This window comes from Artemia sp. Qi Xiang Cuo, chromosome 7 (genome assembly GCF_049724085.1).
Source record: "Artemia sp. Qi Xiang Cuo chromosome 7, ASM4972408v1, whole genome shotgun sequence".
NCBI lineage: Eukaryota > Metazoa > Arthropoda > Branchiopoda > Anostraca > Artemiidae > Artemia > Artemia sp. Qi Xiang Cuo.
Window position 1 is genome coordinate 56,784,132 of NC_142800.1, and position 13,930 is coordinate 56,798,061.

General features: G+C 36.5%; 1 protein-coding gene across 1 annotated transcript in view; it reads right to left on the reverse strand.

Moving 5' to 3' along the window:
- Window positions 1-8,506: 8,506 nt before the first annotated feature.
- Window positions 8,507-13,930, reverse strand: part of LOC148950477 (uncharacterized) — a 47,782-nt gene continuing 42,358 nt past the window's right edge. The window contains exon 3 of the mRNA XM_089091624.1: window positions 8,507-10,518. Coding sequence (XP_088947750.1) covers window positions 8,608-10,518 — 1,911 coding nt within the window. The 3' untranslated portion in view covers window positions 8,507-8,607. The remainder of the gene's footprint in view (window positions 10,519-13,930) is intronic.

The window sequence follows — 13,930 nt, forward strand, 5'->3', positions numbered from 1 at the left end:
ATGACAAAGTTTTATTATTATTATTATTATTAAGATCAAACTGAGAGTGTGTTTCTCACGTATCACAGTTATTTTAAGAATACTCGCCCCTCCCCCCCCCCTCAGTATCGATATTTTGGATCAGTGCGTATGTACACTGTCAAGTGCAGCGCATGTATCACGGGTACTAAACAATTATACTATCTGTCTCAAATCAGAACAAACAGTAGCGTGAAATATCTTTGGTTGCATGAAAGGGATATGATGCAATCATATATCTGATTGCGTCATATGACATCACTTTCAACTGATCAAAGGTGTGTTTTGCCAACATAAAGCTATTTATAGGGAAAGTGGTATTTTATGCCTTTAGTCAAATCGTCACCGCTTCAGCTGGTTTAAGTTTGAGGCAGGTGGTTCAAATTCAGGAAGAATGGCCAAAGCATTGATATTAGAGGGTTGCGCAACTGAGACTGGTGGACCGTGTTCAACACCATGTAAAAGGCTATTTTACCATCTGGCGGTTTTGGTAACTGTATCTTGCTCCTGGTGGATTCCTCAAACTGCTCCCAAAGCTTCTCGTCTAATGGTATACCAGGTTGCAAGTGTCTTTACCTAAATTCATGACTTGATGTTTCTTCGTTCAATGTCCATGAAGGGTCAAGTATTTTTTTTTTTTAATCATAGCTTAACAGCAAAGTTTTCAAGTGGAACAAATATATAGCAATGACTCAGAACGTAAAGTATTGCTTAATTTTTTAATTTGTTTAAAATGATCTACACCTCGGTGGCCACTGTCAAATATTGATTCTAGGAAACTTAAAAAAGAAGCTTTTCGTGTAAGACCAAGGACCCTTATGGCGAGGCCCCTATAATAGTTCAAACTTAAAACGAACAGAAATTTGCTATTAATCGATGAAGAGAACCCACAACAAACAGAGAGGAAAATAAATAGGCTAACCCCATCAAGTATAAAGTGAACTGATATAAAAGGCAAAAAATTAAAAACAATGAGGCGCCAGACTCGACAGGCGGGGCTAATCTCTTGTTCATGGATCTTCAGCCAGGAAGTGTAATGACATACAGATGCTTTTATAGATGAATGAATTAATCCATGAAATCAGTAGAGACGCAACAAAAAAGTAACCTCATATAGTTAATCAAGGTTTACAAAAAAGAATAGTACTCCCCCCTTGCTGTCGAACTCCCTAAACAGTTTGAGTATTATTTGTGTTTAATTTAAAACGACATGTATTTTCAATAGTGTGGTTTTTATTAAGTTTTGATTTTGATTTTTTCGATGTTACAATTATTAAAGAGAAAATGCTTAAAATACACTTTATTTTCAGTAAAGCGCTAATGACGTCACAACCTTTAGAACTTTTCGGGGGCAGCAGCTCTATTGCTGTTTGTGTTAATTTCTGTTCATTTGAAATTTTTCTTAATTGTTCATTGTAATTTTTGTCGATTTAGGATTTATTAATTCACCTACAGCAGTATCTCTTATTGCGGGTTAATATTTGGGATGTTTGCAAATTTTCTTTCTCAGTATTGATGCTTAATAGTCAAAACGTTGGATAGTAATTTAAATGTTGGATAAAATTTGTATATTCGGTCAAATTTTTCTATTGGACAGTTCTACTTATCTGGGTAGTATCATAGGTAGTGCGATAGTGCTAACTAAGTAAAGAACGATGTTGGCACAATGTATTATTTTTATTTTGGTTAGACTAGGGCACTTCGTGTAGAAAGAGTTGTCGCAGAAACTTCGAAAAGGGCTCATTCAAATAAATAGGATCTTGAAACAAATGTAAATTAAAATGAATATTCCAGTTAAACATAAAAAGAATAAAAAATAAAACCAACAAGAGTAAGACTTCAGGCTCTTAAACTTCCTATAGGCAATAGCGTCATTTGCGCTTTACGTAAACGATTTTTGTTTTGAGCAGCGTGTTTTTTACTTTCCATAACACCGGCAACGATACGACAGAAGAATAATATTACAGGGCTAATCAAGACTTACAGATAAGAGTGGTACTACTCTTCCTCTCTCCTAAGCCCTCTAAGCGGTTTTAATGTCATTTGAGTTTTATTATGAATAATGTGTCTTTTGAACAGTGTGGTTTTTGTTAATCAAAACATAAAAACACCATCATAACAAAGATGACTCAAAAGAACTATCGAAAATATACTTTTTGAAGACATTAAAAAGATTAATTATTATAAAATGGTATTAGGTCATTGTAGCCTCTAAAAATTTAAATTCCCTAAGCTATCACAGGCAACGCTGTAGCGTTGCCTATAGTTAAGGCCATACGGTTCCAACGTTTTATTATTATTTTTTTTTCAGAGGCACTTCATATGGAAGGGGTCTTCGCAGAAACTTCAAAGGGGGCTCATTTGATTGGAAATCAAGAGTTCTAGTGCCCTTTTAAATAGTCGAAAATGATTGGAGGGCATCTAGCCCCCCCCCCCCCCTCCATGCCCATCATTCCCCCAAACACATCCAATCAAAATTTTGAGATAGCCATTTTGTTTAGCGTAGTTAAAATTTCCCGGATAGAAAATATATTTTTGAGGAGGACACTCCCCCACAACCCTCAGGGGAAGGGTTTTAAGTAATGCCCTGAAGGCATATAAGGTTTATACAGAAGGCGTTGTCGTAGAAACTTCAAAACAGGGTCATTCGATTGGAGATTAAAGGGCTAGTGCCCTTTTTAATAGTCGAAAGTGATTGGAGTGCAACAATCCCCCCCACGCCCATCATTTCCCCAAACACATCCAATAAAAATTTTGAGATAGCCATTTTGTTCAGCATAGTTGATTTCCAGATAGAAAATATATTTTTGAGGAGGACACTCCCCCACAACCTTCAGGGCAAGGATTCTAAGTTATGCCCTGGGGCCATATAAGGTTTTTATAGAAAGCATTGTCGTAGAAACTTCAAAAATGGCTCATTCAAATGGAAATTCAAAGGGCTAGTGCCCTTTTTAATAGTCGAAAGTGATTGGAGGCCAACTAGCCCCCCCCCACGCCCATCATTCCCCCAAACACATCCAATCAAACTTATTGGATAGCCATTTTGTTCAGCGTAGTTGATTTTCACATAGAAAATATGTTTTTGAGGAGGAAAATCCACCACAACCCTCAGGACAAGGGTTTTAAGTTATTCCCTGGGGGCATATAAGGTTTTTATAGAAGGCGTTGTCTTAGAAACTTCAAAAAAGGCTCATTCGATTAGAAATTCATAGGGCTAGTGCCATTTTTAATAGTAGGAAGTGATTGGAGGGCAACTAGCCCCCCCCAACGCCCATCATTCCCTTAAACACATTCAATCAAAATTTTGAGATAGCCATTTTGTTCAGTGTAGTTGATTTCCAGATAGAAAATATATTTTTGAGGAGGTCACTCTCCCACAAACCTCAGGGCAAGGGTTTTAAGTTATGCCCTGGGGGCATATAAGTTTTTTATAGAAGGAGTTGTCATAGAAACTTCAAAAAAGGCTCATTTAATTTGAAATTCAAAGGGATAGTGCCCTTTTTAATAGTCAAAATTAATTGGAGGGCAACTCGCGCCCCCCCCTCGTCCATCATTCCCCCAAACACATCCAATCAAAATTTTGAGATAGCCATTTTGTTCAGTGTATTTGATTTCCAGATAGATATATATTTTTGAGGAGGACAATCCCCCACAACCCTCAGGGTAAGGGTTTTAAGTTCTGCCCTGGGGGCATATAAGGTTTTTGTAGAAGGCGTTGTCGTAGAAACTTCAAAAAAGGCTCATTCGATTGGAAATTCAAAGGGCGAGTGCCCATTGTAATAGTCGAAAGTGATTTGAGTGCAACTAGCCCCAGCCCCCACGCCCATCATTCCCCCAAACACATCCAATTAAAATATTTTTGAGGAGGATATGTTTTTCAGGAGGACACTCCCCCACAACCCTTAGGGTAAGGGTTTTAAGTTATGCCCTAGGGGCATATAAGGTTTTTGTAGAAGGCGTTGTCATAGAAACTTCAAAAAAGGCTCATTCGATTTGAAATTCAAAGGGCTCGTGCCCTTTTTAATAGTCAAAAGTGATTGGAGGGCAACTAGCCCCCCCCCCCATCCCCATCATTCCCCCAAACACATCCAATCAAAATTTTGAGATAGCCATTTTGTTCGGCGTTGTTGATTTTCAGTTAGACAATATGTTTTTGAGGAGGCCACTCCCCCACAACCCTCAAGGCAAGGGTTTTAAGTTATACCCTGGGGGCATATAAGGTTCTTATAGAAGACAGTGTCGTAAAAACTTCAAAAAAGGCTCATTCGATTGGGAGGTCAAAGGGCTAGTGCTCTTTTAACAGTCAACCGTGATTTGAGGGCAACTAACCTCCCTCTCACGCCCATCTTTTCCCCAAACACATCCAATCAAAATTTTGAGACAGCCATTTTATTAAACGTAGTTTTAAGGTCTGGAAATTAGGTCCCCTACAGCCCTCAGGGCAAGGGTTGTAATTTAAGGATTCTCCGAATCGTTCATATTCTCTTTTATGGAAGCGATGCTCGTATAAACTTTAGAGAGGGCTCATTTGATTGGAAATTGAAAGTTCTTATTCACTTTTTAAGAGTCAAAAGAGATTGGAGGGCAACTAGCCCCCTCCTCCACGTCCTAAATGCATCAGATAAAAAGTTTGTTAAAAATAGTTGAAAGGTTAAGTAACAAAACTCTAGCGTCGACAAAAACCCCCAGGGTCCGGGGGCAGGAAGGGATTCTCGTATAAACTTCAAAGAGGGTTTTTTGATTGGAAATTGGAAGTTCTAGTCCAGCTCTTACGAGTCAAAATCGATTGAAGGGCAAATACCCCCCCCACGCCTTTTTCCCCACCCCTCCTTATGAACTTGTTCTGTTTATACCTGAAGACCCAATGAGAGTTAAAATGTTTTGGTACTAACAAAAATACCTATTAGGCATCTGCTCTCCTCCCGAGCAAGGAAAGAAACAGAGAGTGTAAGGTAGTGGTGTATCTCGGGGAGGGGCGAAGGGGGCGCCCCCCCCCTAACGTAGTCTAAAGTAATGTAATTTACTTAATTAACGCAAGATTGCGTTAATTAAAATTGCTCCTAACGTAAGTTTATCGGATCAACCTATTTTGCGCCCCCCCCCCCTAAAAAATTCTGGATCCGCCCCTGGTGTACAGGCACTATAAATTTTGATTTGTAATTCAATGAACCCCGTTCCAAAGTTTATGCGACCACCTCTTCCACATAAAGTGCCCCTGGAAAAATAAATAAGTATTAATTCATTGAACCCTTACGGCTTTTTACTCAGGTAACGCTATAGCATTGCTTCTGACCTAAAAAGTTGAGTAGAAATTTCAGCTTCCATTTTTATGAATATCCGACATTACCTGAGGTGAATATGTTTGGGGGAGCATATTCCACGGCTGGGAAATTTCTGCTGGGTGGAATTTAACGCAGGGGAATTATCAGCAGGAAAAGAAAATGTTCTTTGAGGGGGGAGGAATTTCCCAGGGGTGGGTTTTTGAAATGTGAATTATTCAGGGAGGGAACGACTAAACCCATTCGATAATATTCTAAATTTTACATCTGAAAGTAACGGGAATAAAGAATCAACGGAAATATCAGAGATAACACTTCAGGTTCCTTTAGAAGAATTTGTTCGTGTCTTTTGAAAAAAGATATTTTCAAAAGACAGATTAATTTTATTTGTATTACGAGTACTTTCTCTGTGGCTGCTCAATTATGCATGTGAAGGGCGAGACTTCCCCCCACCACTGTCTCCGCTAAGGTTTCAGTTTTTATCTTAAGCCTTAAAAATGAACGCAATGTGATAAGAGTAGAACTCAAAATAACACATATAGAAGAATATATGCACATAACGCGGAACAATTAATCAAAATTGCATATTATGAGTTGAGGATCACCCAAATGATGGGCCAGGGGCCTCACCATTCCACAATCTATGAAATCAATCCTGCAATAACTGAAAATATAAATTATTTTGAGTAGTTTAACGTCTTCCACAACTCATACGGTCCAACATTCTACAGCCCAATGAGTCTGTCTAATCTTCTAAATCGGGAACGGAGGAGATAAGTGAAGTTCCGCCCCGTATTGGATGAGTCTCCGACCTCACCCTCCCCCTCTCCTACTGTCTACGCTAAGGTTTTCTTCTTTCTGCCAACTACGCTGCCCCCACCCCAAAGACTTTAATAAGGTAAAGTTTTGTATGGGAAGAACACATAGTACATCTATTATAATTATCTAATTATAAGGTTAAAATACATACTCTGTGATAGATGCAAAATTGCTTTGACACACAAAATCCTATTAAGGTCAATTCCAAACAGTCATGATCCCTTTGTATCAGCAAGTGAAATTGTCAAAACCCCCTTATTGGAGCTATTTTTTCAATCCATTCATTGTTGTCAATCGCTGTCCACAAGTTATGCAAGCTGTCTATTGTTCATATATAAGGTTTTTATCAAAGAGGTAATCGTATAGACTTTAAAAAAAAGCCTCATTCAATTTAAATTTCTATATCCTTTTTTTTAATTCAATAATAATGGGAAAGTAAGCAACCCCTCCCCCCCATTACATAAAAAATTGAAAATATTTGCGATCAAAAACGAACAAAAATTAATTAAAAAAAAAACTATCCGATAAATACGTTTTTCAAAGAAAAGTAACTATCATTTTAGACTTAAGCTCAACAGATATACACGCCAGTTAAAATTCAAACACAAAACGACCAGAAATTACTATTAAAGAATAAATGAAGCCCAAAACGAACAGAAACTAAATAAACAATCATAGTAAAAAACATACAAGAAGTAATAATATAAATGAAGAAATAGATCTTAAAGCGAGTAATACTTAGATTGAATATGAAAATCGAGCTTAAAACGAAAAAAAATAGTTTGCTATTAAAGTATAAATAAAACTTAAAACGAACAGAAATTAAAAAAACAATCAATGCGAACAAAAACACAATATATATTAATGTAAATGGATAAATAAATCTTAAAACGAGTGAAACTTAAATTGAATATGCAAATCAAGTCATTGGCGCTTTACTGAAAACGAATTATATTACAAATGTTTTCTTTTGTACTTAATAATGAAAATAAATCTTAAAGTTACAGTAAAATTTTGAACTGATGAGGTTTCAGCAATTAATATCATTATACATCAAATATTCAGTTTAATTTATTAGTTCTTTCCGAGATTGGTCAAGAAAAATATAGTTTCACTACAAACAAAATTTGGATACTGCCCCCTTCTTTAACTGCAAAAACCTAAAGCCTTCTGCGTCATTGGCGCTTCACTGAAAACGAATTACTCTTATATTACAAATTTATTCTTTTCCAGTTCTTACAGCATTGAAATGAAAATAAAAATTACAGTAAACAAAAATCTTGAACTGATGGATCTGTCAACAATTAATATCATTATATATCTAATATTCAATTTAATTTTGTTTATACTTTCCAAGACTGTTAAAGACTCGTATAGTTTTCAGTAAGGCACCAATGACGCAGTAGGGTTTAGGCTTCTGCAGTGAGGCGGGACCTAAACTCTTGTTTGTAGTTATTTTTATTCCGTTTAAACTTGATTTCCATAATCAATCTCAGTTTAACTTGTTTTAAAATTTATTTATTCATTTACATTAATGTATATTGTATGTTTGTTCGCATTGATTGTTTATTTAATTTCTGTTCGTTTTAAGTTTCATTTATACTTTAATAGCAAACTATTTGTTTTCGTTTTAAGCTGGATTTTCATATTCAATCTAAGCGTTACTCGCTTTAAGATCTATATATTCATTTATATTATTACTTATTGTATGTTTTTTGCTATGATTGTTTACTTAATTTCTGTTCGTTTTGGGTTTTATTTATTCTTTAATAGTAATTTCTGGTCGTTTTAAGTTTGAATTTTAACAGGTATTCATATCTCCTGACCTTAAGTTTAAAATGGCCTTTATTTTTTTTTGAAAAACTTATTTTTCGGAAAGTTTTTTTTAATTAATAATTATAAACGAGGAAATATTAAGAAGAAATAGGAAACGTTTTGCTTGTTTTCAGCAAAGCGCAAATGAGATTGTTGCCATTAGAAAGGTTAAGGAATGGTAGTCCCCTTGTTTGTGGTAATGTCTATTTGTTTAAAGTCTGACTAGATTATTCCTTCTAATTTCTGTTCGTTTTAGTATTCATTCATCTATAGCAGCAGTTTTAACCTTAGTGTTTAATACGACTAGATATTTTAATTTATGCACATTTTTGCTTTCATTTACTAATACTAGCTTATATTCATTTTCTGATTGAATTATTACAGAAATCTGTATCTGCTAATCTATGGTTTCAAAACAGCTCCTTATTTTTCTTTGGGAAACTTCTTTTTTGAAAAAATTTGTTTTTTTTAAAAGATTGAAATAAACGAAGAACAAGGACAATTTTTAGATCTTGTGTAGAGAGATGTCTCCATAGTATGGCATGGGGATACTATCATTAATCATAGTATAAAAGAACAAGAAAAACTTTATTAATAAATTAAACAAAAGAAATAAATAAAAAAGGAAGGAAATAAATAAAGAATGGTGTATAACAAGTTCAAAAATACTGCTAGGTTAGTTTGTACTTATTTCTTTCTTTTTTGTGGTAAGACCATCTGATATGACCAGCTTATTGTTATTGTCAATATACGCATGTAAAATTAGCCTTTTCTTTGGCGCCTTTGCGTTGCCCACTGGAGGTTTCAAGGTTGCGCCATCTGTTTTGAAAGAAGAGGACTTCAGTTGTGTCGATTTATCAATAATTTCTGTTTTCACAATTGAGTCCCGTTTTTTAATAAGTACTTGTGGAACTGGGGTTGGAGAGAAAGATATATGCGTAAAGTTATGAGATGAGTCGATACCCAGCAGAGTTGTTGCGGATTTTTCAGTATCAGTGCTTGAGTTATCTTGATTTTCACTCCTTCTACTAAATTGTTTGTTACTGAGAAGCACTTTGAACAATCTGTTATTTGTGGTAGGTGAGACTCCCCCTCTGTTCAATTTATATTGACCTCTTAAGAAGGTAGGTTTTTTGAGGACATACTGTACCCGCTGCTGAGGCTGCAAAACTGCGTTTTGCTCAACAACTGATAACTCTTCATCACCATAGGTGGGTATTTCTTCTTTTATAAGATACTGCCGGCTCAACTGTCCTGGGCTTTCTTGACGATTTAAATTATTCACAAACTTTTCATAAGCTCTATCCAGCTGACTATCAATTGGTTGCAGCTTCTCATCAAGTGTATCGTCAGATGTAAGGAAATACTGCCTTGTTAACTTATAATCATTTGGATCTGTGTCAACATACGTCTTTTTCAGCTGAAATTGCCTGGAAAGAACTGGTTCTTCCTGTTGGTTGCTTGGATATAACTGTATGCTGTTTGAGTCAGATCCTGTCATATCTCTGCTATATTGCCTAGTTAGTGTTGGCTCTTGATAGCTCACCTCTGGCACTGATACCAAATTTTTCGAGTAAGCAGGACGGGCTAAACTTTGTCTTGTATAAAGAGCCTCGTCTGCTTCCTTAAAGGCTGTAGGCCTCACAATCTTATTCTTGATCTGTTTGCCTTTGCTGTTCACAAGCTTACGTCCAAATTCAATATCATTGATGAAATATTGTTTGGTAGGCCTAAATGCAGGGTCTACACTCGGCTGAGACTCAAAATTATTGTTAGCCTCATCACGAAAAATGGTATCGAATTTTTTGATCTTGTATTTAGCCAGTGCCTCTTTAACTGATAAGTCAACAGGCTCTGGTTCTATTGGTCGTCTAAGAGGTAGTTGAGCGATTGATGCGTATTTCGCTTTTGGTTTATAAGCAGATGACACTTTTGGATTTTTGTTTACCTTAACATACTGTCTAGACGTTGTAGCGCCATTTGCATATGTAAGAATCTGTTGATCTCTAAAAGCAGACTCTTCAATGAGTGGCTTTCTGTTGATATAAATTCCCTTCTGTTGGTCCATTCGTGGCCTAGGGGTTACTAGTAACTGAGTATTCTTAGCAGAATAAAGTCTTGAAGAAGTTTTTGGACTAGTATAAGTTGAAACAGGCCTTACAGGGGACGATGATGGTCTCAATGACAAAGTGCCCACTTTTTCGGTGGAAATATACGAGTTTACCAGGTTTGCTCGGCTAGGGGTCTTTTGTTGAAAGTAAGATGGTTCAACCTGTCTATTATCATATTCATCCTCGTTGTAATAATTGCTCTGTTTCTGGGGGGCTGATGGCTCTGATTGTGAATAAGCTGTGGTTTTTGAAGTGTAAGTTGAAGGCTTATAAGGACCATCAACATACTTAACATCCGCAACAAATCCACTGTCAGCATCTACGTAATAAGTAACAACTTGAGTCCTTCCATCAGGTAAATTGACAAAATATTCCCCTTCTGTTCGTTTCCCGTTGCTATCTTCTTTATGACCGTAATTATTGTATGTTTCATCGTCTCTGACAGTGTATGCAAAACTGTATGGCATTCCAGCTCCCTGAAATAAAAAGGTAATGAATAGATCCTTCTTAGATCCTAATCTGGCTTAACCAAGAAAGATTAAAAAGAGAGAAAAGTAGATAAGCTGAAAGATTTTAAATATTCTAAAGTATTTCATGCATTACCTATCATATTTATTAAAGATTTCTACAAGGTTCCCTGTCAAAAGTTAGTGGAAAATTACCAAGGAACAAGAATCATTGTTCCTTGGTGTTTTTTTCCCGTTAAGTTAAATTTAATGTCCCTGAGCTTCACGACGAGTATTGTCCTAAATATGTCCCTGGGGCATTTAAGGTTTTTATGGAGGGGATTGTTGTATAAACTTTAGAGGAGGCTTATTTGGTCGAAAAAAGGAAGTTCTAGTTGCCTTTTAAGAGTCAAAAGTGATCGCGGGCAGCTGTTGTCTGTCGTGCACCTACGATCTATTAAACTGTATTTTTAGTTTTTTTTTCAATATGCTTTTTGAAATCGTTCTATTGTATTCGCTTTGAGCGAATTTATAACTTTATTGTAAGCAATACGAGTTTGTCGTCGTGGAAGATATATTACATTTATAAACACATCATTTTGAACTCTGCTGAAAGCTACCTTTTGACAGGCATATACGGGTAGAAGAGACTGAATCAGTGCCCCTTATATACTTTTTTCACATTAAAGTTTTTTCAACTTGTCACCTCTTCCCCATATATGTAGATTTCGCGTGCGTGCTACTTGTTGAGTTTACTTTTTCTTAAATATTCCATTTATGATGCCCGGAATTTAACCAAAATATGCAAAAGATAATTGCAAGTTCAACAAAAAATATGGCAAAAGATATCAGACAGCTCGCCATTTCTGTGGTAACAGACTATAAGCAATAAGTGACATATACCAATAGTAGCCTAACTAAAACCCTAAGATAATAGAGCTTAAATAAAAAGAAAAAGCTTTTATGGTGATATCGAATATGTGCAATTTCTTAATTTTGAAACTATCCTTTAAAAGCTTTTATCATAAGAAGATTTAAACAATTTTAAAAAAGAATGCACAAGCCCTCAACTAGATTGTTGATCTTGATGGAAATGATAGAAAATAGCATGTTAAAGAATGTCAAAGAGTTTTCAAGTTTCTACGTAGACAAACACAAAATTTTAATTTTCTGAGAAGGTTGGTCCCAGAACAATGTTTTTTATTCCTTTGCTTGTTTTTTTTTCCTCACAAGAGTGGTCCAATGAACGGAAATTTTAATGCTTTATCAAAGGCAGCACAATCGCGCTGCCTAAGTAAAGAACGATGTTGGTACAATGTATTATTTATTTTTTGTTTTTTGTTTTTCCATACCAGGGCACTTCGTATCAAAGGAGTTGTCGTAGAAACTTCGAAAAGGGATCATTCGAAAGGAAATTGGAGTGTCTAGTGACCTTTTTAATAGTCGAAAGTGGTTGGAGGGCAACTAGCCCCCCACGCATATCATTCTCCCAAACACATCCAATCAAAATATTGAGATAGCCAAAATTTTGAGATAGGGGGGGGGGAGGACACTTCCCCACAACCCTCAGGGCAAGGGTTTTAAGTTATGCCCCGGGGACATATAAGACCGATCTTGGCACAATGTATTATTTATTATTTTTTCCTTTAGAGCAGGGCACTGCGTATCGAAAAAGTTGTCATAAAAACTTCGAAAAGGGCTCGTTCAATTGGAAATTTGAGTGGCTTGTGCTCTTTTTAATAGTCTAAAGTAATTGGAAGGCGACTAACACCCCTTCAACGTCCACCATTTCCCGAAACACATCCAATCAAAATTTTGAGATAGTTATTTTGTTCAGCGTAGTTGATTTCCAGATAGAAATTATGTTTTAGAGGAGGAAACTCCCCCACAGCCCTCAGGACCAGTGTTGTAAGTTATGCCCTGGGGGTATATAAGGTTTTTATCGAAAGCGTTGTCGCAGAAAATTCAAAAAAGTCTCATTCGATTGGAAATTCAAAGGGCTAGTGCCCTTTTTAATAGTCAAAAAAGATTTGAGGGCAACAAACCCCCTCTCGCGCCCACCTTTTCCCCAAACACATCCAATCAAAATTTTGAGATAGCCATTTTATTCAGAGTAGTTTTAGGTTCTGGAAATTAGGTCTTTGAGGATGACTTGCTCCCCACAGCCCTCAGGGCAAGGGTTATAAGTTGTTCCCTGGGAGCATATAAGGTTTTTTATAGAAAGCGTTGTCGTAGAAACTTCAAAAAGGGCTCATTTGATAGGAAATTGAAATGGCTAGTGCCCTTTTTAATAGTCGAAAGTGATGTGAAGGCTACTAACACCTCTTCCACGCCCACCATTTCCCCAAACACATCCAATAAAAATTTTGAGATAGCCAATTTGTCCCACGACGGTCAAAGTTCAGGAAGTTATACCTTTGAGCAAGACACTCCCCCTACAGTCTTCAGGGCAAGTGTTATAAGCTATGCCCTGGGGGTATGTAAGGTTTTTATCGAAATCTTTGTCGTAGAAACTTGAAAAAGGGCTCATTCGATTTGAAATTCAAAGGGCTAGTGCCCTTTTTAATAGTCGAAAGGGATTTTAGGCCAACTAACCCCCCTCTCACACCCAACGTTTCCCAAAACACATCCAATCAAAATTTTTAGATAACCATTTTATTCAACGTAGTTGAAAGTTTTAGAAATTAGGTCTTTAAGGATGAAAAATTCTTCCCCCCAACCCCTCAAGGTCAAGGGTTGTAAATTATGTCTTGGGGGCATATAAAGTTTTAATTGTAAGTGTATTTGTAGAAACCCCAAAAAGGCTTGTTCAATTGGACCTTTAAAAGACGAGTGCTTTTTCTAATAGTTGAAAGTGATTGGAGACTGATTAACGCCCCTCTCATGCCCACCATTATCCCAAACACATCCAATTAAAATTTTGAGATATCCATTTTGTTCAGCGTAGTTGATTTCCAGATAGAAACGACGTTTTTGAGGAGGAAACACCCCCACAGCCTACAGGGAAAGGGTTGTAAGTTATGCCATGGGGGCATATAAGGTTTTTATAGAAAGTGTTGTCGAAGAAATTTCAAAAAAGGCTCGTTTGATTGGAAAAAGGGCTAGTGCCCTTTTTTACTAGTTCTCATAACTAGGTCTTTGAGGATAACGACCCCCCAAGAGCTCTCAGGGCAAGGGTTTCAAGTTATGCCCTGGGGGTAAATAAGATTTTCAAAGAAAGTGTTGCCGTAGAAACTTCAAAAAGGGCTCATCTGATTGGAAATTGAAATGACTAGTGCCCTTTTTAATGCTCGAAAGTGATTGGAAGGCAACTAGTACCCCTTCAACGACTACCATTTATCCAAACACATCCAATCTAAATTTTGAGATAGCCATTTTGTTCAAAGTAGTTGAAAGGTCCGGAAATTATATCTAACAGGATAACACTCCCCCACAGCCCTTA